General features: G+C 25.9%; 2 protein-coding genes across 2 annotated transcripts; both read right to left on the reverse strand.

Moving 5' to 3' along the window:
• Positions 1 to 7,417: 7,417 nt before the first annotated feature.
• Positions 7,418 to 20,585, reverse strand: LOC145839619 (DNA primase large subunit-like). Its single transcript, XM_082947233.1, has 13 exons — positions 20,493 to 20,585; positions 19,635 to 19,735; positions 19,236 to 19,345; positions 17,651 to 17,745; positions 17,012 to 17,132; positions 16,368 to 16,514; positions 14,135 to 14,215; positions 13,686 to 13,826; positions 12,864 to 13,046; positions 9,329 to 9,458; positions 8,652 to 8,803; positions 8,365 to 8,437; positions 7,418 to 7,590 (listed from the first exon to the last, which is right to left on the reverse strand). Exons 1-13 carry the CDS (start codon positions 20,564 to 20,566, stop codon positions 7,418 to 7,420), a joined length of 1,581 nt encoding a protein of 526 aa, XP_082803359.1. The 5' UTR covers positions 20,567 to 20,585.
• A 247-nt stretch (positions 20,586 to 20,832) lies between these two features.
• LOC145844166 (non-structural maintenance of chromosomes element 1 homolog) lies at positions 20,833 to 21,777 on the reverse strand. Its single transcript, XM_082951537.1, has one exon. The coding sequence runs from the start codon at positions 21,765 to 21,767 to the stop codon at positions 20,949 to 20,951; it is 819 nt and encodes a 272-aa protein (XP_082807663.1). The 5' UTR covers positions 21,768 to 21,777; the 3' UTR covers positions 20,833 to 20,948.
• Between the last annotated feature and the right edge of the window lie 3,903 nt (positions 21,778 to 25,680).

Raw genomic sequence — 25,680 nt, forward strand, 5'->3', positions numbered from 1 at the left:
AATATAATTGAAGTGCAAAAATTTGTGTAAAATTTATAAAGTATATAAACGCTAAATATAGCAATTTTGCAATATCCGATGGCAGAGCGGTTTAGGCGCGAGACTTGGAGTGCATCTTTATCACCTGTCAATGAGTTCAAATCCAGTCTCGGCCATTTTTCAACATTAATTGTTAAGGCCATAGGGGAGGGGGTCCACTTTGTTTTTTACAACTTGATCTTATTTTGTAGAATTTAATCTGAGCTATCAGACACTTTTAACCGTTTAAAAAAACTCAAAGTAACTTTTGAGATATAAGCGATCAAAGAAAGGGCGTTCAATAGGTTCCTTATGGAAGGGGAAAACTAAAAATGTAAATAAAGACTATTTCACTAAAAATCTATCTCCTCCTTCATTTCTTGAGTAATCTTTCTCAAATTTTTACAGAATGTGTATCAATAAACTTTAAAGAGATCTATTGTAGGAATTTTTTAAATTTTGAGTAAAAAAAAATTATTGTCAAAAAACTACCCTTTTTTTTAGTTTTTTGTGGATAAAATTTTTATTTTTCAAAATTTCAAAAATTCCAACATTTAGATTCTTCAAAATATTAAAATGAACATTTCCTGAAAATTTGAAGTCTCTAGGTCAAAAAATGAAGGAGGAGATAGGTTTTTAGTGAATTTTAAAATTTCCGAGAAAATTGACCCCAAAGTCCATACGTTTATATTGGAAAATTTTTACAAAAAGTTAAATATCTCAAAAATTAAATGATATTTTTGAATTCTATAAAAACTGGCTTATAGTTTGTACTTTAAGCTTTCATATAAAAGCCAAAGTTAATTTTAGTAAAAAAAATGTTGGACCCCCTATGGAATTTTGACCCTATGGCATTGGACCACCCAATCATATGAACATTTTATGTTTAATATATTTTTATTAGAGAAAAAAAAATATAAAAACTAATTATAATAATTCTTTTATAGAAATATTATCTTACAGTATTTACTCTAAACTTTCAAAGAAGAGTCAATTTTATATTTTGTAAAAATAAAAAAATTAACTCCCTATGGCCTTAAAAAATGAATAGCTTGGTCATAAGCTTGTTTTTTTTTCAAACTGTTGAAATAGGATTTTTTCTACTAATGCATAATTCACTTTCTGAAAATATGAGGTCAATTTATTAAAAAAACTAAGAAGACATAATTTTAGTAATTTTCTTTATAGTTTTGAGGAAATCACCAATAAAAAATTGTTCTTCTACATTTCAATGAAACTTTTTATACAAAAAACTTTATCATAAAATTTAATTAGTATTTTTTATTCTGTGAAAATCATCTTATGGTATCTAGTTATCTTATCGTATATAATTTTAGCAATCATAAATATATTTAAATCTAATATTGAGAATAAAAAAATAGGATAATGGACTCAAAATGCATAAGGGTGGTTCCAAATTTATGAAAAACTTAGTACTTACCTTGTGACTCAAAAAGTTTAAGTCCAAATATTTTGTTTCTTTAAAAGTTGTTTTTTTTTCAAAAAGTCAGTAGAGGAATCACATTAGCTCTGCTGATATAAAACAGGGCTAATTGAAATTACCTAACTGAAATTTTAAGATACTAATTATAATGTATAAGTTCTTCCACTTTAGTTAGACTCTTCCCAGTATTTTTTTTGATTCTTGTGATAAGTCAGAATGTAAGCGTTTACAACAGTGTTTTTAAAGAAAACAAAGTTATAAAAACTACAATCCTGAGTTTCCATGATTTAAAAAAACCTTTCAAAAAATCTTTCCTGATAATAAAAAAAAAATTAATATAAGCTACCTTTTTGAATTTTACACTAAAAATTATACCTTTTTTAAACAAAATAAAAGACATTAAGACTACTTAAGTAAATAACTTTCAAATAAAAAACTTGAGTTAATTTCAAAAAATATCTTTCACCAAAAAATTTATTAAAATATGAAAATACTACTAAAATTTTACTTTCCAAAAAATTCTACTGACAAAAAAAAAGCTTCCTTGAAAATTTAAACTACAAATTTTGCCTGTTTTGAACAACAAAAATAAAACCATTTAATTAATTACAATCAATAATTGAATTTTCTTACAATAAAAAACTTTTTTAGTATATACCTTAAGCTTTTAAAATGGTATAGACATCAAATAATTATCTTTTATAAATAATGAGAACTTCAACTAAACAAATGGACTTAAAACACTATAACATTCTTATTATTATCACATTCTTAGATTAGGCTAACATAGATTTTATTCATTTATGTGCTGTTAAGTGTGTCACCATTATTTTTGTATATTATTTCAAATTTTATAAAACTTTACTGTTACACTCAAAAGTTTTATGTTATATTATAATGGTTAGTTCTTAGCATCAATTTATACGGTTGAATGATTTTATCTCATTTAAAAAAACTATATTTCGTGCTCAGTAGAGCGAAGGATCTGTTGGCTAAACGCCAAGCCACCCGAGTTTAAAACTGCTACAAATCTTTGCACCTGACATATACCTTCGCTTTTATCACAATTTTTTTCACAAAATAAATTTGTATTTCCAAACTTTTGAACTAATCTTTTTTGATATAAAGATTAAGTATAAATGATTAAGTAGTTACAATTTTTTTAACTTAAATTATAAGTTTTTCTTTATTTTAATGTTGAAATTGTTAAAATCACAAATATTTTAACTCACTAAGACTTTAAAATTTAACTTAAAAGCCAAGCTTTTAGTAATTGTTTTCGTATAAATACAATACTTAATAAACGCTTGTTTATATAAACAAAAGTCATGCAGTTAGATTTTGTATTTAATATTTATCTAATGTTTTACAGGTAGAAACCATTTAATTTGCTTAGCCAAGTAAAACTTGCTTTCATTGAAAACTTTTAAATGAGAATTTAAATGTATTATTACGTCACTATACTAAGCCTTCAAGTACTGAACTTAGTAAAACGGAAAGTTTTAGTTTAAGTATTAGAGTGGCGCTTATATTCAAAGTCTCAATATGGCAGATGAATGTAAAAAAGCTACTCAGAAAAAGTTGAAGCGAAAGTACACGAGAAAAGCTCCGACGAACAAGGCAAAAAGACAGAGGAAGCCGAAAAAAGCAGTAAAACTTGAAGTTAAAAAATCACAAGTTTTTGATGAGCCTGTTGAAGACCCCCTTCCAAATGTCGCTTTCTTTTTGAAACCGTTTGATGTTTACGAAGACGGACTTTCGTGGAGGATCAGTCCCTGGATTCTGAAGACTATCAACTCGCAGAAAACAAACAAAGTAAATTCTGGTATTTAAACATTTATTGAAGTGTTGCAATTTTTTTTTTTGTTCTTTCTTTTTTGTTTTAAATAAACCAGTCTCAATTTGAAGCTTTAAATGTTTAGTTTTTCTTTTAAAAAAGTTACATAAAATACTTTAACAATTTTCGGTATTTTATTCGCACTGAAGAAAGTTGCTGTTGTATCAATAAAATGATAAGTTATAGAAGTTTAAAAAAAAAGCAGTGGTCTTCAATTTTTATAAAAGTTGTGCACACTAAATTACTGTAAAATAAATTCTGTGCACACTAGACTATAAAATGGATAAAGTATTCTTACAAAACACTACTTTTAATGTTATAACTAGCTATTTCTACTAGATAAAGACAACACAGACGTTATTAAGTTTTTTTTAATTCACTAAGTTTCCATGCACACTAATGCTAGTGATCATAGGTGCACATCGTGAAGAATACTGTATTAATGTATTTAAATTTCATTATATTATATTTTTCACTAAATGTTAAAAGCATGTCCAACATTTAAATGTTTTTTTATTAAAGAATAAACTAAAACTTTGATAAAAATAGGTGACAAATTAAAAACAAAAAAGGTAAAAATAACAGAAAGTGAACTTAATGTGACAAGAATATGTAGAAAAATTGTACAACATAACTAGTGTTTTAATAGAATAAGGCTTTCTTTTCACTTTCTAAATGAGAAATCTCAGTATTTTATCTTTTATTCACTGTTAAATCAAGTATTGTTTGTTGTGCTTGAGGAGAATTAAATAAACAGAATTAAAGAAGTCAATGTTGTTACAAATAAAGCAGTTAGGTGTTTTATTATAGGTAAAATTTAATAAACATAAAAATGAAAAGAATAGTGTTTAAATATGAGCTAGATGTTTATGTATAAACCTAAAAATTAAATATGTGGTTGAAACAGATCTAACAAAGAAAAAGTTTAAGATGAAGATTCATGTAACGAAATATATTTATTGAAAAATACAGACGTTACTCGGTTTCACCGCAAACTGATTTTTAAACTGTGGTTCTTGTATAAGTCTACTTGAATAGTTAACTTTTTACCAATTAATTCAAGTGCTGTTTTTTATATCTATAAAATACATAAACTTACTACAAAATATTCTAAGAGAAACTACATATTACCAAGATTTAATGGTAAATGTTTTTTTTAAAATCTAGCTTGTTAGGATAGTAAACTGTGGACTGAAACGCCCAATGAACTATTAGATTAGATCCCATCTTGGTCGGTTTAGGTTGTTCTGAGAGATGTTTTATTGAGAGAACATTTATATATACAAAATTGAATTAGGTTGCATGGGTTTGTCATTTTCATATGCCAAAGAAAATATGCCTATGATTACTTTTAATTAAGGAGAGTTCTTATTAAGTTTGTTAATAAAATTCTTATTACTTTGGGTTCAGTCTAGATTAAGGGTGGGCAACGCCGCTCCATGCCCGCAACGTATTTTAGCTTAATAACATCTTGCATAGATCAAAATGAGATTTAAAATAACAAATAGTTTGATACATGCCCTTATTATAACTACTATAAAATGCAGTCGTGTTTTCTTTAAAAAAAAAACTTGACTGAGCTTTAAACAGGGTAAAATTTTGGCAGGTTTACAAGCTTTCTTTTGCAATGCATCTACATAATTAAAAAAAAACAATATTTGTTTTCAAATTTGTTGCTTATCTGAAACTAGATTAAAAAAGCTTTACTATACAAGTTAACTAAAACAATCAATGACTGTTTTACTTTAAACGGTTGTATTAATTCAACTTCAAAAGCAATTTAATTGGTGAAAACTTTTCGTGTTATTTTTAAATTCTCAAAGATAATATTTAAGTTATAATCATAACTCCATAAAAATTACTTTTACAAACCAAATTGTGCACTAGACTTAATATTACTGAAATTTAGTAGTTGTATGACCTTTTTTAGTTTTAACTAAAACCATTTATTCCTCTGGAATTCTTTTTATGTTGTATGTATCTTCTAGTTCAAACTGTTAACTTATTTAGTGTAAAAGTATATGTTTTTAGGATTTAACTTCAAACAAAAATGTGCTTAAATTGTTTCTGTGTTCACAACTTGCTTTAAAGTGTCTTCCTTTCACCTTGAAAAGCTTAGTTCTAAGAAAAAGCTTATTTAATAAATAATTAAGCACTACAATTATAATTCATTCCTATTACCCGAGGTTTATTATTCAATAACACAAACAAAAAATTAAGTAAAAAGTTGTTTTTATTTAACTTGTAGCCAAGTCTTTATCGATATTAAAAGTGCAAAAACAATTAATAAAGCGAATTATAATAATTAATTATATGTAACTAATAACTGTTATTTTGTAGACGTTCTAACCAGGCCTTAAAAAATATAACTAGAATTTTGTTATTCAATATGGGTTGCCAATGGTTTTTTTGAAATTTTTATCTATTTACTCTAAATTTCTTCAAAGTTTTCTATAGAACAAGTTTTTTCGTCCATTTTTAGTTTAAACCTCAAGTAAAAAGCTGTCTTAAAAAGTATAACAACATTGAACAGATACTGTAAAGCTACCTTAATTGTGTGTTGTTTTTTTAAATAAATAAAAATTTCAAAATGATAGATTTTTTGTATCTAGTTCATTATTTTGCATGTAAAAACACTTTAAAACTTAAGTTCTTTTTTCACTTCTCAAACTCAAGGTTATTTTTACCTAAATTGTGAAATTCCAGGCAACCCTGATCAGTGCAAGTTTTTTTTTCTAATTTTGCTATAAATTAAAAATACATCAGGCTGCTGGAATATATAAGTGAATGTGAAAAAAAAATCCAATCTCAGACAAAAACTGTTTAGGGATAGAGTTCTTTTAAAACAAGTCAACTAAAATAAAACTTGATAAGAAAATAAATTTAAAAGAGCTTTACTAAATTCTACTAAGCTAATACTCAGTAATGTTTCATCAACTTTGTTTTGCGCATTTAAATATTAATGAAGCTTAATATTCGATAGCTTAGTTATAAGTATTTAAACTAGTATAGAAGAATACTTTAGTAAATTAAATATTTTTGTGTAACTAAGTTGTTTGAATAACTTAATTATAACTTTGACCAAGTGTCAAATAATTTGATTGTAATCAGTGAAAATCTTTACAACAAAGCTGTAAAAAAGAAATATACTTTAAATAAGTTCGTTTAAAGAGAAAAAATACAACTAAACTCATTACTGATTTTCAAAAAAGAAAATACCCAAGACGCAACCATAATATTAGCATAGAATACTTTATTCTGTGAAATCAAAATTCTACCTAAATAAACGAAAAATAATAAATCTTAATTCAATACAATTATATTTTCATTCTAATCTAAGTCTTTATAACTTAATTTCTCTGTAATCAGGTTTTGCTTTTTTATTTATGCTAATATTCAAATTTGCTTAACAGCATCACTTGATCAGTAGGCCATACGGTCTAGTAATTTGATAAATAGTTTGTACTTTTAACTTATTTAGTATATATATATGTTTTTTTTAAAGCTTACTGTTGCTTTTGGACTAACAGTGATGTAATTGTTTGAATAATATCTTTCAAAAAGTTATATAAAACATTTTAAGATATATTATTTTTAAGGAAAATAAGCAAGCAAAAATTAACATAACAAAATTTAAGATTTCATAAAGTTTAAAACCTTTAAAGTTAAAATATCCAATAAAAAAACAAGCAAAAGCTCTTTTTCTAATTTAAAAAATTGTTTTAACAGTTAGTTTTACATCATTAAGTTAATAAAAAAATTAAGAGACTTAAAATTTAATAAAAAAAAACTTTAAGCTGTTTACATTTAAAGATCATTTGTATATTTTATCATAATAATGCAGTTACTTTATCCTCATTAATGAAATCTCATATTCTTATTATTTAAAACATTATTCAATTACGTTTTAAATAACCAAAACAAAAAGTTCATTCAGTGCTTTAAAATAAAGCATAATAATAAAAATATTAATTAAAAACAGCCTTTGAAAAAGCCGTGCAAAAAACAGATTTTCTTTGAATAAAGCCAATTTTGTTGATAAATGATAAAAATTCATTTTCCAACTTAAATGACACACAATTAAAAAAACAATTCTCTTAGAAAAAACAATTTTTTTATTAATTTCCTTCTTCCACGTCCATCATGATTTGGTCGAGTGCGGAATCTTCAAAGTCGTCCTGGGGTGCTTGTTGCTTAGCAACCCTGGTGGGTTTGGTTGGAATGGAGGCCTGCCAATCGATGTTGATGTCTTCCTTCTTCGAACTTTTCTTCATCTCGCGAGGTTTTCCTCCTGAGAAATTTAATAACTTTCCTTGAATAATACATTACAAGTTTTAATTTCAAATCTCAAAATTTTTTTAAAACAAAAAGTTATTAATTCAGGGTTCCGAAAAGGTTTTTTGATAACTTTTTCCAAGATATCCGAATTTATTCTAGGTTTTTAAAAGTACATGTTATTTTGTCCATATTTAGTACAAAGTTAAAATTAAGGTAAAAAACTGCTTTCAATAGTATAACAACATTGAAAAGATTCTGCAAAGCTACTAGTGTTTTATGATAAACAAAACTTCTAAATATTTTTTTATGTTTGTGATAGATTTTTGGAATCAAATTAAAATTTCATTACTTACATGTAAAAGTTGTTTAAAATTCTAGGTTTTTTTTTGCGTAATTTGTAAAATTCTAGGTTCATTGCAAACCCTTTTAATTTTAAGTTACTAAAAAAAAACAAATATCTGTGAAAATATAATACTTATAAATTATTAAAACTAATAACCCTAACAGACTATCAATATCATTTTATTAATTTCGTACGAATATGTTTGTATGTACTAAGTTATCACCTTTTGTATCAAGCAAATAAGTTTAAACTTATTAATGAGTACTTAATAATATTAACTTTGTAAAATTTTTTGTTTGAATATAAATGTATTTTATTTATTTTTTCTTCTTCGTGTCCCGTTTAAGTGGCTCAGGTTTTGATGCTTGAGTCCAACATTGCACAATAAACAATATAATGATAATAATAAAATTAAGTTTAAAAAAAGATTGAAATGAAACAAACCAGTTAGAATTCTTCTGCTTTCATCAAAATATTGATTAGGATGAGTTACTTGGAACGCCGTGTGGTCAGACATCTGTAGAAAATAAATCATTTTGAGATTTGTTTTGAAGCATCAAAAAATATAATAATAAATAAAGTTTTAAACAAACAAACTATAAAATTAATTCAAGTATAGAAAAAAAAGAATGACAGTGAAATATTTTTAGGTTTTTTTAACGAAGTACAGGTTCAAAAATAAATGATTATAATATTTCAAAAAAACGTTCTAAACAAATACAACAACAAACCCCATGAGTGACAGCGAAATACTTCTGACAAGCTATCTGGTAGTGGTGCTTGCTTATCAATTGTACTATTTGATCAATTGCGTCTGTGGGGCACTTGTACGAAGATAGCCGTTGTCTCAACACCTGCTCGCTACAGTGCTTGAACGGGCAGCCTGGTGTGTTTGTATTACATATAAAAAATATACGGATTGGATATCTGTCTCTAAATTAGAGAATTATACTTGAGCTCTCTCAAAACTTTTAAAAATAGTCCCTGAAACTTTTAGATGGATATACCATTATGTAACAAGTAACAACGAAATATACAATTTTCTGTGCCAGAGCTACTATAATTTTAACCTTTTGGTCGAAGTTTTGAAAGGGTAATTTGTTTTTTTACAAAATTTAATGAACGTAGAATTAATATATCATACGAAACAAACTCTTATTATAAACAATTTTCTTTAAATTTTTTCGAAACCACTACTGGTTATAAAAACGTAAAAAGTAATGATAAGCAAGCTAGTTTTTATCCATTTTTTGTTAGACATTACTGTTTTTTAAGTCTAATTATTGAAGCTAAAAACTGATAAAACAGTTTCCTAATTGTGTTAAAATACATTCATAATACATACATACATAATACATAATAGAAAAAATGTAGTGTGTAATTTTTTCATAACTATCAAAATGTTAACCGTGATGTTCTTGGCTGGATTGGGGCGCATTGGTGGTAATTATCTTCATGCAGCTGAAAGGCGAATAGTTCACTCTCTTGCCCTCTTTTCCGTAATTGTGACGTATGTTGTAAGAATACTGCTTCTCAAACTGTTCATTGGTGTTTATTATTATTTAAATTAGTAGTAAGAGTAGAAAGAAAGATGGACATTAGGGTGCATCTGGTGCCCCTCAAAAATAAAAATTTAGGAACTTCGCTTAGTAAAACTTTTTGACGTTGGGAAATAACTTAAATAGACAGAACAAAAATAGCTTCCTAGCTTAAAGCCTGCTGGAGCAAATTAATTTAGAAAATTTTGCTTTATATCAGTATGTTTAAAAAAGGGGAAAAAGACTATTTCACTAAAAGTTTATTTTCTCCTGCGTTTTTTGAGATAATTAAATGAAACGGTTAGGAAATGTTACTTGCCATATTTAGAAAATTCTGTATAAACAAAGTTTTAAAAAAATACAAAATAAAAAAATTATGCAAAAATAACGAAAAAAAATCAGTTTTATTTTTTTCTTTTGAATTTTTTTTATCTAATTTTGTTTATACAGAATTTTCTAAATATGGCAAGGAACATTTCCTAACCGTTTCAGGTAATTATCTCAAAAAACGTAGGAGAAAATAAACTTTTAGTGAAATAGTCTTTTTTCCTCTTTTTAAATATACCAAAATAATAAAAAAACATTTTTTAAGTAATTTGCTGCAACAGGCGTTAAGCTAGGAAACTTTTTTTTTTGTGCTGTCTATTTATGTTATTTCCTAACGTCAAATAAATTTACTAAGCGAAATTCCAAGGTCGGGGAAACAGATGCACCCTATTGGACACTACAATCTTAAATACGCTTTAATATTTCAAACTATTTGAAACTAATATTAAAAACTAAATAATAAAACTAATAAATATATTCCAAACCAACATTGAAAATTTATTCAAATAAAACCAAACAAAAATTTTAAATTAAAAATTACTCAAAGAGTATTTTGCATCTCAAAATGTTTATTGGTGTATATATTATTTAACTATCTTATGGTGAATTTAGTAAAATATTAGTTCTACCAGAAAAGATGAACATTATACTCTTAACTATGGTTTAATCATTTAAAACTAAACAAACAGAAAAGATGAAATTTTATTGAAATAAAGGCAAACAAAGATTTTCAAATATTCAAAAAGTATTTATTTTGATACCTTAAAAACATGTTACATTATTTATACAAATTAACAAAACAAGAAAATATATTTTATGATGTTTTTTTTTCTTTATATGTACTCAGCTCTTTTATAACGATATCATAAAATTAATCTTAAAACATGTATGATGACGATTACATGGTTGCCACAGATCAAGCAGAGAAAAATTTCCTGACTTTTTACTAAAATTTTCCTGACTTTTCTAAATCTAACTCTTAATTTAAACTTATTCTTAAATACATAATCTAGAACTAAAACTATACAAAGCTTTCAATATAATTTTAATACAGGTTAAAATAACAGTTTTTTGCAGAATTCAATCATCAAACTTCCACTAGATCACTTAAACTATCTGTGTATGATTGGTGTACATGCAATAAACAGCTCTATCAGCAAAAAACTTGTATCATTACCTTATAAACACAGCTTGTCTGAAAAAATACATATTTTTTTAGCATTTCCTAACATAAATGTATCTAATAAGTAAACAAAACGATATATAAGGAGCTTTTACAATTAAAATCTTAAAATAACGAGCTTTCACAACTAAAACCTTAAAACAATAACAAACGTTTACAATTAAAACCTTAAAACAATAAAGAACTTAATCAAACACTGTTTTTTTTATTATATGTACTAAGATTAATTTTCTCCGTTTGTTAATTAGCACTTCAACCTATTCATCTAATGAAGATATGGTTTCCTTCATCTGGTCCCCTCTCTCTTATAACTTATTTTAAAAATTTAAACAACTCTAAAAAAACTATATAGATGATATCAATACTAAAAAACTTATAAAAACTGCTTGTTCAAGTAGGGTAGTTGTTTTATATGTTAGAAGATAAGTTTTGCAGTTTAATAAAAGATATTTAATTAATTTATACCAGATGAAGGCATTGGATATTAAATAACTTTGTGAATTTCTAGAAAAAATTTTCAATTTTAGTTTGACTTTAAAAGAATTTTAGTTAAACTTTTACCATTTGGAATTTAAGGAGTTTTGTAAATTTAAACTGACAAAATCTTTTTTTTAAACTTTGTCAAATTTCCTGACTTTTTTTCAAAAACCCCCATTTTCTCCTGACTTTTGTCTTTTTTTTTTTAGTTTTTCCTGACTTTTCCTGACCTTGTGGCAACCGTGTGATTATGGGCTTTCCGCGCAAAAAAATACAGCGTACCATTTTTTTTTTTTAATTCATTCGTTGGATTATGTCTAAGCATTTGAAGCAGCAATTATAATGACACTAAATTTACTTTAAAATAAGTAACTAAAAAAAAAGTATAATGTTTGTAAAATACTTTAAAACGTAGTATAAATTTTAAGCGTACGAACTATACCTAGTATGACACTCAGGAGAAAGTATTCATTATAAGAGCAAGTGTCTAAACATGTATAATCTGATGCGGCGATCAAATTCACAAAAAAAATCAAGCTTAGATGAGTAAGATGAGTTTATATTAAAAACAATTAACTTAAATGGTAAAAATTATTAGTACTGTTTTAAAAATACTGTTTACATACTACGTATCATAGTTTGAATGAATATAACTTCTGCTTTCTTACAACTGTTTTCTTTACATCTATAATTAAATATTTTTAACTATAAATATAAAACAGAAACTCGACAGTAGACATGTATTAAAAACAAAACTTTATTTAACAAATTAAAATAAATACATAACTGAAAAATAGTAATTAATGTAGTATTTAAACTTACGAGAAAATGACAAAAAACAAAGAATAATGAATAAGTTATAACTAAGCAGTGAAAATTTTATATTATATACAAAATAGTTTTGTACTTCTGGTTTTATAAAACTAAACATTAGCAGTATTTTATAACTATATACACTTTACATTATCTAAGTTAAAATAATTGTATGTCACCAGAAATACCAAAAGCAAATAATTACCAGATGTGTCAGCCAAAATTTACAGACTTCATTTATTTTCAGCTAACTTTACAATGCTTAACACAAACCAAAAACATCAATTAAATTGTTATATTAGGATGATAGGTCACAAGTTAAAAACAATAAATCAAACTTTTTCAAGATCGATCAAACTTAAAATAAATATAGATAAATAATATAAATCCTTAATTTAAAATATCTACAAATTTTCAAATAAAATAAACAATTATCAACTAATGGCATAAAAATTAAAACTACTTTTTTCATGTCTTATGTCACTTAACACAAAATACAAACCAGTAAAAAATGCAAACCTTCTCGCGGCCTATATAATACAAATGTTGAAGACAAATCTTATTATAATGTTAATTAAATATAAAAAGCAATAAAAAATTCAAACTTTGTCGAGGTCTATCACTTTGGTGAATTCCCTCCTCCAAAACTTCAGCGCCGACTCAAGCGTGACGCCTATACCCTTCAAATACAGGGAGTACTGCTGCCTACCCTGGTACTTGAGGTGGTGGTCCCTCGTCAGGTTCTGGTGCAGGTTCCGCATGCACAGCGGGTACGACGTTTTCGACAACTGTGGGTTTTGATGAAAGCATTAACGCTGGTATCAAAGGTGTTTGTTGTGATTTAATAAAATAAACTTATAGATACTTACAATTAAAAGCGATTATATATTTTTAACTTAATTTAGAAAAAGTATAAAATTAAGAAAAAAATGGTTACATAAATGGATAATCGTCCACTTGGCGAAATTTAAACAATAATGGTCACCCGCTTTGTGAGTTGCGTGAAATTATTTTAAATTAACTGTTTAATTATTGCTGAGCATTAAAAGTGGGTAGAAATGTTTTTTTTTTCACTTGAGGTTCTACCTAAAAACTAGATGTTTTCGATAACTGTAAATTGTGTTTGAAATATTGAATTGGTAAAAAACTTCTTTGTGGTTAGGAAGCAAACTTGTAATTACTTTCCATTAAAGATGAGTTTGAATGTTTACTTGAGGTTTAATATAAAAAGAAAACTAAATGTAAAAATTATACAATAGTAATATCTAAGTGTATGTGCTGATTTCAAAGAACTAAACTTGTAACCACTTTCCATTTTGTAATTTTTTTTAGTACAATATATTGCAATATGATACATAGTCTATTATTTTTTATGTTTCCATACATATACGAAACAATTAAAACATAGTACAAAACAACAAAAAAACCTTATCGAGATCATCGATGTTAACATTTCCCTTGTTTTTATCAGCATCGTAGGCGTTTGACACCGCTTCCTTGCTGAAAGACTTCAGTATCGGAACTATCCGGTTTCCTTCTTCTAATTGGGGCAGTGCGTGGAAAGATAACTGTAACAAACAGTTGTTTGAATTTTAAATACTTTTTAGAAAGTTTACTTTAATATGTAAAACACAGTTGTTTGAGTGAGGCTATCAACTAAAAGTTATAGTAAATAGATTAGCTGACTTGCGTTTTAAATAGTTCAATTCCTGTTTTAAAGAATACAAACATTTTTACCGCTTAATTAAACTAAACTAAAATTTCTTGAATCAACCAGGACTGGTGGTAAATTGTTTAGATGAGTTAAGTGTGAGAAAATGTTGTATTTCTTATGTTTTCAGGTATAAATAACTTTAGTGTACACATATAAACTCACTGTGAGCCACTTAGACAGGAAGCCTCTGTATTTAGCGCTGATTATGTTTACAAAGTTCTTTTGTGGTACGTATGCTTGCCCCTGTTAGAAAACAATTTATTACAAAACTTTATAAGTAAATCAAACATAAAACTATAAAAAATGGTTCTATTTTCTTTTTAAAACATTTAGTTTAGCGCATCCTCAGAATAATATTGCTAAAAACTATTAATATTGTAGTGTAATTTTAGCTACATAGAATGAATTTTAAAAGTCCAGCTAAAAATTGTTCAGTCATAAAGTATAAAAGTCTGTTTAGAAAAAGCGTAAAATAGAATTGAGTTATACTAAGCTAATTTGTTTTAGCAATTTTGTCTTATAAATTACTTTATAATAGCTTAGTATAACTCAATTCTATTTTAAACTTTTTCAAAACAGACTTTTATACTTTATGACGTAACTATTTTTAGATAGACTTTTCAAATTCATTGTATATAACTAAAATTACACTACAATATTAATAGTTTTTAGCAATATTACTCTGAAGATGCGCTAAACGAAATTAATTAATTAACTTTTTTCGAAAATGAGTGAGTTATGTTTAAATTTTCTAGTCAAAGCCAGTACCAAAACCAAACTGTTCAAAAATATTTAGCATGCACAATTTATAACTTGTTGTTAGACTATTTTCAAGTATTTGTAAAATAAAAAGTAAAATTTATTATTAAACTTAAAACTAACTTAAAAAAAAGTTAGAAAACTAGATATATAACACTAAAAAACATTTAAATCTAAATGTACTAAAACATTTTCTTAAAAAAATAATTTAACTTGTTACTCAAGTTTTTTAGCTTGAAAAAAAAATTACAAGCAATTTATTTTTTTAATTTTAACTTGTAATTACATATTGAAACCATATAACTATCAATAATGACCAAAAAAGTATTAATTTACCTATAAAAATAATATAAAAAAATTTATTTTAACGTGTTTTAAAAAATAAAAAACAAATAATTTTGTTATTTAAGTTCAATGAAATTGATTTATCATAAACAAAATATATATAAATAAACAAATGAAAAATATAAGATTAATTTTTATTTATCAAATATTAGCTTTATTAACTTTTCGTATAATTTATTTTATTATAGTCAAAAATAATATAAGAAACTCTAATAAAAATATAGTTTTATGACAAGAAGAAGTAGTAATAAAACAAATAACGCAATATAAAAATTACAATACATTTTCAATATTTTGTTTTTTTCAATAAACATCTTATTAGACAAATTTTGTTTTAATAAAAATAAAAGGAAGGTGTTTGAGCTAATCAGTATATTTTCTATCCATATTTTGTAGGGTCATGAATTAAAACAAGTCACCACTTCAGCTCGAATGTGGCATGAGCAGGACTTGAACCTGCTACCAATGGATTACAAGCGCGACGCTTTAACCACTAAGCCACAACACTCTCTGGCTTTATGCAAATTAAACGCTTTATAATGGGGACATTTTAGCTGAGATTTATTTGCAAAAGTAAAAGTCTGTAGCGGTTTACATTTATTTTTAGTTTTATTTTACAACTTAAATATCATTTTGTTTTTCAACTACATTTGATTTTTTTTAATAAAAACTCACAATATTTTTCTTATATATTACTGATAGCATGTTTTTTTTAAATTAACCCATTAGTTACTGATACTTTAATAAACAAAGATATAAATTTTTAAAACTTAACTACAATAATTAAAACTATAATATACTTTTTTTGATTAGAAACAAAAATTAAATTTAAGCAAACTTAAACGCTAAATTGTACAACTTATGTATTAAAAAAAATATTTTAGATAGTGACTTTTCATTTATGTACTATAGTATCTATGATTTTGTACTTAAAAAAGCTTACATAGTTCGAAATTAACTTTTTCAACTTCAATGCGTTTTAACTTTTATTTTATTTACTTATTCATTCAACATTTAACTTTTATCAGTCATACTAATTTAAGCTAAGCATATTATTAAATTAACTACTCAATTTTAACTGAAAAAAAAAAGAAGTTCTAAACTAGTTAACTAAAAGTGCTTTCAGTTCTACTAAAACTTCAGCATACTTATTTAAATACAAAAAGTTCCAAGTATACTTATAGAAATATAAACATAAATAACAAATAAATAAAAAATAATGGTAACCATAAATAAACTATAACAATAAATTCTTACATAAATAAACAATTTTTTTCAAAAACAAACAAACCTTATACAAGAAAACTTTTCTGCATCGGACAAGGTTGAGCACTTCTGTGAAGGGAACTTTGTAGTAATTTGTTTTCTCCACGTCGGATGTAAGCTCATTGTCGCAACGTATGAACTTTATCAATTCTTGCTTTTCCCCGTCACTGATCTAATGTTAAATGACTAAAGTTACAACTCAAAAAATAACAAAAAATAAAATATTAGGTCTTATTCTATTAAACAAAATGTTTATTACAAAAGTTACAGTTACTTAGTTTGGCCTATAAAAATTTTAACGAGATTGCAAACTGATATTCAACAAAATTATTTTTTCAAATTACAAACTATGCAAAAGTTAATAAAGAATATTAAAAATGTTTTGTAATGAAATACTTTTTCTAATCACTGATCTAGTGTTAATAGATGAAAGCTAGTATTATAGAAAAAAAACCTTAATAAATGTTACAAACGAAAATTAAATTTTAATATTAGGTTTATTCTACTAGATATATGGTTAAAAAAGATTTAACACAGGAATTAATTCAAATTTTGTTACAAACTATATTTTTAGATATGCTTTACTATATTCACCAAAATAAATTCAGTTTTTTTTTTCTCGATTGAAGCAATAAACAATGAACTAATAAACATATAAATTAAACTAACAGGTTCGTATTTCAGTTTGTTCTGCTCTAAGAACAATTGCAAGCTTTCCCTAGGCTCCCTGGAAAATCTGTACTTGAACAAGTCCAACTCTTTCTCAAGGAACCAGTGCCTCAGCTCATCACTGTTTTGTAAACAATTTTTCTCAAAGCAGTTTTTATTTATAAATAAAATGATCTTTTTTTTATTATATAAAAATAATATAACTAGATTTTATTATCTCGAAATAACAAGAAATTGAAATAAAAACTTAAACTATTTATTTATGAGACTATAAAACTCTTGTTTATGAATTAAAAAATGTTGAATTGAAATACAAAAAAAAACTATGCACGTTTTTAATTTTTTTTTTGTCTTTTAAAATAAAGTGGTACTACACCTGGTTTCGCTCAAAGAGTTTGCTAGTGCATTAAATAAAAATTCTGAAAATAACATAAAAAATCATGGAAAGTAAATTGTTAATTGATAAATTAGTTATTTTTGTAAACAAACTATTATCTTGGGGCATAATCTGAATATTTAATGAAGTAAAATAAAATTAATAATTTAACTATAACATGAGTAGTATTTAGGACAAAAAATAAACAGCTTGTATCAATATGTATAGCAAAAAATATCTTAATATATGAAAATAAAACTGACGATCTGCAATAAGCCATTCTGAGTATGAAATGGGAAACGTGATCTCTTTTCCTCCATTCCAGTTCGTTGGGAGTGGGGTCTCTACCCACAGTTGTCTGTTTATTAAATATAAGTGTTAAAAAATGCTGGTGTAACATTGCATATTTCAAGTATTTTTTATAAACATTGGATGTCAAACTCTTGAATCAATACAGAAAGTTTTCATTTTTTTAAGATTGTAAAATATACTTTATTTTTCATTGACCATAAAAGTTTCTTTTTCAGTTAATGTCTGCTTTATAAATAACTACGTTTTTATAATAAATTAAACTAAACAAATAAAATTATTTGCTAACAAAGCTAATTGTAGATTGCCAAAAATACTTTATTTATATGTTTACTTTTGTGGCTCATATAAATTGCTTGTTTACAATATTTGAGTTTTAGAAATATAAAAATTATTAACACCTATTTAAAATAGTAATAATTAAAACTTTGGTTGAATTATACACACAAAGACAAATTTATTAAGGCCACAGGGGGGTCCGACTTATTTTTTTTACAAAAATTAACTTTGGTTTTTATATGAAGGCTTTAAATACAAACTACAAGCCTGTTTTTATAGAATTCAAAAATATCACTTAACTTTTGAGATATTTTATTTTTTGTAAAAAGTTTCCGATACAAACGTATGGACCGCAAATTTTTCGGGGTCAATTTTCTTGGAAATTTAAAAATTCACTAAAAATCTATATCCTCCTTCATTTTTCAAGCAATCTTCTTCAAATTTTCAGGAAATGTTCCTTATATTAAAAGGAAAAAACGGTACTTTATAATTTTAATAAAGTAAAAAGATAAAAAATTTATCATAAAAATTATAAAAAAAAAGTGTTTTTTTTAAACTTATATTTTTACAATTTTTTTTTATAAATTGCAAAGTAACGTTTTTTTGTTATTGTATAAAGATTAGACTGTGAAAGTTTGAAGAAGATTGCTTGAAAAATGTAGGAGAAGGTAGATTTTAAATGAAATAGTCTTTTTTCGCTGTTTTAGTTTTCCCTTTCCATAAGGAACCTATTATGCGGCCCGACTTTGACTAGTCATATCTCAAAAAATAATTTGAATATTTTAAAACGATAAAAAGCATCTTGAAGCTTAGAAAAAACTCTTTAAAATAAGATCAACTTGTAAAAAACATGTTTTACCCCCCCCCCACTCCCTATGGTCTTAACATACCTCAGTATAGTGTATAATTAAACTTAAAAATTAAAGTAAACAATAATTTTAGCTTACCCATTGATCAACAAAAACTGTAATAAAATAATTATATGTATCTAATTATATCTATGAATGAAAAAACAAGAAAAGTATTACTTAAATATTCAAAATTATATTTTTGCAGTATTTTTAAGTATCAAAAACATTTCAATCAACTTTAGAAGTACATAAAAACACAAATAACTTGAATATACCACATAATGTACAACAATTTAAATTATCTCCAATTTACCAAAACAATAATTGTTGCTCTTTATTTACAACAGAACTAATTTTATTTTTAAATAAGCAAAAAAAAATAAAGTTTATAACAAAACATATTACTAACAGTTAGTGTAAAGCCAACATAGTTTTTCTTTAAAAATTCGGTCAGTTTCATATCATATTCTTCACTGCCTTTGGTGTAAGATGATGATAAGGTGTCCAAGTAGTAAAGAACTATAATAAGATCATAGTATACTTTAGTTAAGATTTTTGTTTGATTCATATATCTTTTTGTTTGAAATATTTTAATTTTACATAATTGAAAAATGTATACATGTTTAAATTACTAAAAACTGAAGTTTTTGTTGAATCGTTATACCCAAAAACAAACTTTTAAACATATCCCATTAAAATTTTAGCACAGTTGAAATCACGAAATTACTAAAGCAGATGATAACTTCAGCTTACAAAATAATTAAAAAAAACAAAATTCAATAATAAAATAAACAAACTCCACTCTCACCTTTCACTCTTTCGAAGGCGTACGTTTCGAATTCGTTGAGTGTGAGGTCGTATGTGGGATAATCCTTGTACAGTTGCAAGGAATGCGGGTAGTAGACATCTCTGTTGATTTACAAATGGCTAGTTAGTGCTTAAATAGTTGTGGAATTGCATCACAAACATTTCTGTTTACACAGTTTTTAGCAACAGAAAGTTATATTTTAAAAGTTTATTAACTTTATGCATTAAACTTGTTCTAAATAGTAAACAGTGTCATATAATTTATTTATTTTGGATGAGCAACAAGTTATGTGTTTTACTTAACAGCATAAATAGTTTTTTTTTTAATTATAGAAACGACTTTAATTTCCAAAAACAGACAAATAATAACATTTAACTTAATACTGAAACATTCTTTAACTATGACTGTTTTTCAATTCATAATTTATTAAAGTTATTCCTTAAAAAAACTTACTTTTGAAAAGCACATTAAAATAAATAAATAAAATATTCTTTTAATTTGTAAATAAAACAATAATGTATGTTATGTAACTGAAAATATTAACCTGCATTTGTAAATTAAACTGTAATTAATTCTTCATTACACTTCTTGGTGGTATAATTAAAAAACGTTTGTGTCTGTTTAATATGTACAGGTCTGTTTAATATTTTAAGTTATCTTAATAAAATTTTGGTTACATTCAAATTGTTTCTTTAAAAAAGAAGTGTAATGAAGAATGAGTTACAATTTCATCTACAAATGTAAGTAGTAAAATTAGTTCATTATCAAATTTATCAAATTAAACAAAATAAAAATATGTTGCTAATTCTTTTTAATTATAATAAAATCAACTTTGTTCAAACAAGAAAAACAACATACTCTGAATAGTAATTCAGCAAAACCCTTCTTGACCTTCTGTTCTTGGCTTTTTCATTTCTGCCTACAAACTGCATAGTGTTTTATATATTTTCTATTTTTAAAAATGTTGGTCTTAAGTTTTAGCTTAAAAACTGCTTATTCAGTTTAATCAACAAAAATAGTTGTAAATTCAAAATTTCGAGTGTACCTTTTATAACTTTATAAATTAAACAAAAAAATATTTCTAAAATTCAAAATTTTCAAACAGTTGTTTAGCGAATGTGTTAAAGCTTTACAAAGAATCTCATAACTTGAACAACAAAAGTAATTTCAATATATAAAGAATACAACAAAACAAATATATAAATATAAAAACGAACAACATGCAACTTGGCCACAACAACCTTGCAAAAAAACAATCATTAAATAATTTCAAGTCTTAAATTTCACTAGTACAATGGTACATTCAAGTCTTCTCTACGACATGGGCCGCTTCCTCTTTAACCTGTGGCTCTGGCTCCCGTTCAACGAGGTGCTGCTCAGGTCGATGGGCTGGGCGGCCTCCACGCTGCACGTGTTGTAGTGCTTCATCACCTTCCTGCGCATCTCATCGTCCCACTGCTTCTTGCACTTCACACATGAAGCCCTTCTGCCCTGGTTCTCCACCGACCTCAGGTACCTGACCGAGCAGTACACGTGCATCCTCATGTCGCACTGGGTGCACTGGATGCCCTGCATCACCATCTTCTTGCACAGGCAGTACTTTATGGTGTCGCTGTCGCCCTCCTTGTTGTACTGCTGCACCAAAAACTGCTCCACTTCCAGCAAGGTTCTGAGGGTCATGCTGACCATGCCTCTTTTTATGTTCAGGTAGTTTTCCCTCTGCAGGTGGTTCAGCAGGACCTGGGCCTGCTGCTTGGAAATGTTGTGGACACAGTCGCTGGCCATGTTCAAGGCTTCAACGGAAGAAACCTTCCCCAAATTGTCAGGGTCATTTGAATTGACTATAAGGTCAATGAGGCGTTCTAAGTATTCCACCTCGTTCTTCTGGAGGTTGCAGCCAATAACAAGCTTGTTTATGTCGCTCATGTACTTTGAGATGAGCACGTACATCGTCTCCCCATTCTCTTCTTTCTGGCACTTTTTCAGCAGCAGGTTGAAGGGCTCCACCTTCTGGCAGATGGTTTTGATGAAGGCTTTTATCTTGCTTTCGCTGAACTCTATGCCTTTGCTTTCGCATATCTTCTTGATTATGGAGCGCAATTCCTTGTAGCTGAGTATCTGTCTGTCCATCATGATTTGCAGCAGGCAGATGTGGCATTTGTTGTATTCTTGATCCATGGTTTTTTGTGTGTTTTTTTAACTTTTGTTCAAAATCTAAATTACCAGTTGCATTAGTAAAAATTTACATAGTGTAAATGTATTACACTAAAAATTAGAAAACTACTAGCAAAAATGTGTTTAAAGTAGTATGATTAATTTTTATTTTTCCAATTAAAATATAAATTGTACCCAATGATCTCTTTTTCAACTTTATAAGTTTTTATTAATAAACTTTGCACATTTTTAATTGTTTTAATTATCAATACAAATAAAATAAGAAAATGTTTATATAGCCTTTATTTCATCTTTTTAGTATATAATTCTTTAGTAATTTTTTTTTTTCAATAGTTATTAATTAATAATATCAAAAAGAAACTGTAAGAGCATTTCAGTTTTAAAAATAAATTAAGTTAAAAAGCTAATTTTATAACTTAATTATCACATTTTTTGGAAGACAAATCACTAAGTGGGAAAATTACTATTCTCAATAAAATAATGGAACTTTTAAAAACCTATATAAAATTCAATGTTTCTACAACAAGCTACTTTTTTTAACAAAATAATTGTATACTGGTTGCTTGATAGTTTAATAAAATTTTTTAACAATTTTTGAACTATTCAATTAATAAAAATTTGTTAATGACCTCTAGTACCAGTGTCTTAAGTTTAACTTTTTTTTAAACTTAAGTTAAACTTTATAATTATTTAACAATTTATGTTTCAATAATAGCTAAATTAAATTTTCAGATACTCCTAAAGCCTTAGAAGCAATAAATATCTTGAGACAACATACAGATAACATACTTACTAAAGTTTCAAAAAAAAAAGTTTAATAAATGATGTTTGTCTAAACATACTAAGAATTATCTATCACTCTTTAAAACAAATTAAGCCTGATAGACCAAAACTGGCCTAAGTTTATGAAAAGAGTGAAAAAATATATATAATTCTAAGACTGAAAAAAAATTATTTCTATTTAATTATTAATACTTAGAAACATCATAATAATAACAAGATAAATAGCCTGATAATTAGGCAAAAAATAATCAAATTAGCCTGATATTTGCAAAAAAAAAACTCAAACAGGTCTAAGTTTTTCAGATAACCTGAAATAAATCAGACTAGCCTGAGTTAGCCACATTATATACTAAATTATAATTAGCCTGAGTAGTCTTAGTTTGCAACAAACTTGTGTACACTATGGTCATAACAGATACAGCTGTTTACTGCACATAATACAAATATTTACACTTATAACTTTTATGAACAAAAGGCATCTTTGGATAATGTAATTTCAAATAAAAAGTAATTTACTTTAAAAGGCATCATTTTAATTATATACAGTTACTACCAGAAGTCTTCAGTTAATTTATCAAGTATATAATACTGAAATATTTTTGGAATAAAATAAACTTAAACTTATAAATTTTATAAATATAAAAATATTGTATAATTTTGCACCATTTCTTAAGATTTTTTTGTAAATAGGATTGTTATAGAAGTATATTATTAATGTTGTTATAGGTTTTTGAATAATACAGGGTAGTCACTTTTTGAGGTAATACACCTAGCCAGGCTGACCTAAAATATCCATAGTGACTATAAAGTAGCTTGAGTTTATTAAAAATTGAATTAAAGTTTTTTATAGGTTAGTATGCACAGAAAACTTTTTAAAATAAGAAAATATTTTTATATATATTAAAAAAAGTTTTGTTCATTTTTCATATTTATCAACTTTTTTTTAATTTAATGTGTAACTTAAAAAATAAACCTTAAAAAGTAGCTTTTTCTGTTAATAAATTTTAAATCTAATTGGTAACTGTGCAAAAAGTTTCTATTAACTGTTTACAATATCATAAATTTTAAGGCATTAAAAAACACTTGCTGCAACACTTTGAAAAACAACATAATTTTATGATTTATTTTCACAGCCTTTAGTAGACATAAACCTGAAAGCCTATTGTTAAAGTTCTGCTTTCAGTGATTTAAATATGAAGTAAGAATATATCAAGTCAGAAGCAAGTAGTTCTCAACGCCTTAAATAGCATTATTTTTTTTTTTTCTTATTTTTATAATAACCATTATTTGTTATTGGCATAAGGGTTAATCACCTTTTTCACAATTTAGTCCTTTTTAATTAAGTTTTAACTTAGCTACAAGATGCTTTTTACAGATTTCTAAAACTCTAAATAAATTTTGAGATATAGCCTGTCAAAGTCAGAGAATACAACAGGTTCCTTATGAGGTGCAAATTAAAACAGCAGTTAACTAGAAATTACTAAAAATCTATCTCATCCAACGTTTTTTGAGATAACTACCTGAAACTATCAGGACATGTTCCTCACAATAATTGAAAAACTAAAATTTTATGACAAAAAAACTGATTTTTGATTATTTTTTTAAATATATATTTTTAATTTTTTAGAAACTTCTTTTGAAAGAAAATTTTCTAAATATTGCAAGGAACATTTCCTGAAAGTTTCAGGTAGTTATCTCAAAAATTGTAGAAGATAGATTTTTAGTGAAATAGTCTTTTTTTGCAGTTTTAGTTTGCGCCTCCCATAACGAACCTATTGTAGTCTCTGACTTTGACCGGTTATATCTCAAAAATTATTTTGAATTATAAAAATCTGTAAAAAGCAACTTGTAGTTATGTCAAATATTCTTATTTCAAGTAACTTGGTAGTATTTTACATTAAGGTACTACTTTTAGCAGTAAAAACCAAGTCTATTTTTATCCTTACAATATTCAGCGTTGCCATTCTTTGAAACAAAAAACTTTCCTGAGTGACAAGAATCTGTACTGAGTTATCCAAAGCTTTTTCAAATTCTTAAAATTAAACTTATAACTTGACAAAATCAATAAAAAACAGGTTCTTCAACAAAATTGGCTATAAAACACCACAACATTAAATCAAATTAACTTAATCTCAATTGAATTTAGAACAAAACTGGCCTGAGATTTTCATGAATGTTAAAATTATCCTGAGTTTTTAATAAAAACATAAAACTAGCCTGAGCCATCCTGATTAAAAAAAAATCATAGTAACATGAGACATTTAGAGACTTTAATATGTTTCAAAATATCCTGAGTGTAAGGCAACTTGCAAAATTCAATATTTTAGTTGTAGTACAACAGTCAAATTGAGGCACTTTAGTCAAGTACATTCAGGCCATGGGGGAGGGAGATAAATCACTTGTTTTGAAATTTAGTCTTATTTTTTACTTAAACAACTTAACTACAAGTTGTTTTTATAATTATTAAGTAACTTATTTTTTGCATGTGTGGGCTATGGGTTTCAATCTTGCAGCTTGGAGAGTTTTCAAGTCTATCATTAGGATCCCTACACCATAAGCCACCTGATTAAGATAAAAGCAATCAAAGTTAGAGAGTTTAATAGGTACACTAGAGAATTTGCAACCTAAAAAGGAAAAAAACAGACTACTTTACTAAAAATGTATCTCTTTTACTTTAAGTAGTTTCTCAGAGTAAACAAAATTAAGTTTAAGACAAATGAATTTTTTTAATTTGTGTTTTTTTTTAAATTTTGTTTTTATTAATTTTTAAATTCCATTTCTACAAGTTGTTTTTAATATAAACAAGAACATTTCCAGAAAATTTTAAATAAACCCTTTCATTAATGAAGTAGGAAAATAGATATTTATTTTTTTTAAACCTTGGAAAACTGACCATTTAAAATTTATCTTTTAACAAGTGTTACAAATAAATGTTTGCAAAATTATAAGTATTTTACAATACAATTAAAAATTTCAAATATTAGCTCTATATTAACTTTTGCAAAAAAAAAATTGGTATTGCTTTTAAAACTTTATTGTCTATATCAAAAATTTTGATATAAATTTTCAGCTTTTTAAGGGCCTATGT

Source organism: Thalia democratica, chromosome 1 (assembly GCF_965202585.1).
Source record: "Thalia democratica chromosome 1, ktThaDemo2.hap1.1, whole genome shotgun sequence".
Taxonomy (NCBI): Eukaryota; Metazoa; Chordata; class Thaliacea; order Salpida; family Salpidae; genus Thalia; species Thalia democratica.

What these genes read in the sequence shown, in the direction of transcription:
- LOC145844166 (XM_082951537.1), bottom strand. Translation starts at nt 21,767, where the DNA reads ATGATGGACAGACAGATACTCAGCTACAAGGAATTGCGCTCCATAATC.
- LOC145839619 (XM_082947233.1), bottom strand. Translation starts at nt 20,566, where the DNA reads ATGCAGTTTGTAGGCAGAAATGAAAAAGCCAAGAACAGAAGGTCAAGA. An exon ending in TTGCTGAATTACTATTCAGA is followed by an intron (nt 19,736 to 20,492) that starts GTATGTTGTTTT and finishes GTAAATCAACAG; the next exon opens with AGATGTCTACTACCCGCATT. An exon ending in ACAAACTGAAATACGAACCT is followed by an intron (nt 16,515 to 17,011) that starts GTTAGTTTAATT and finishes ATTTAACATTAG; the next exon opens with ATCAGTGACGGGGAAAAGCA.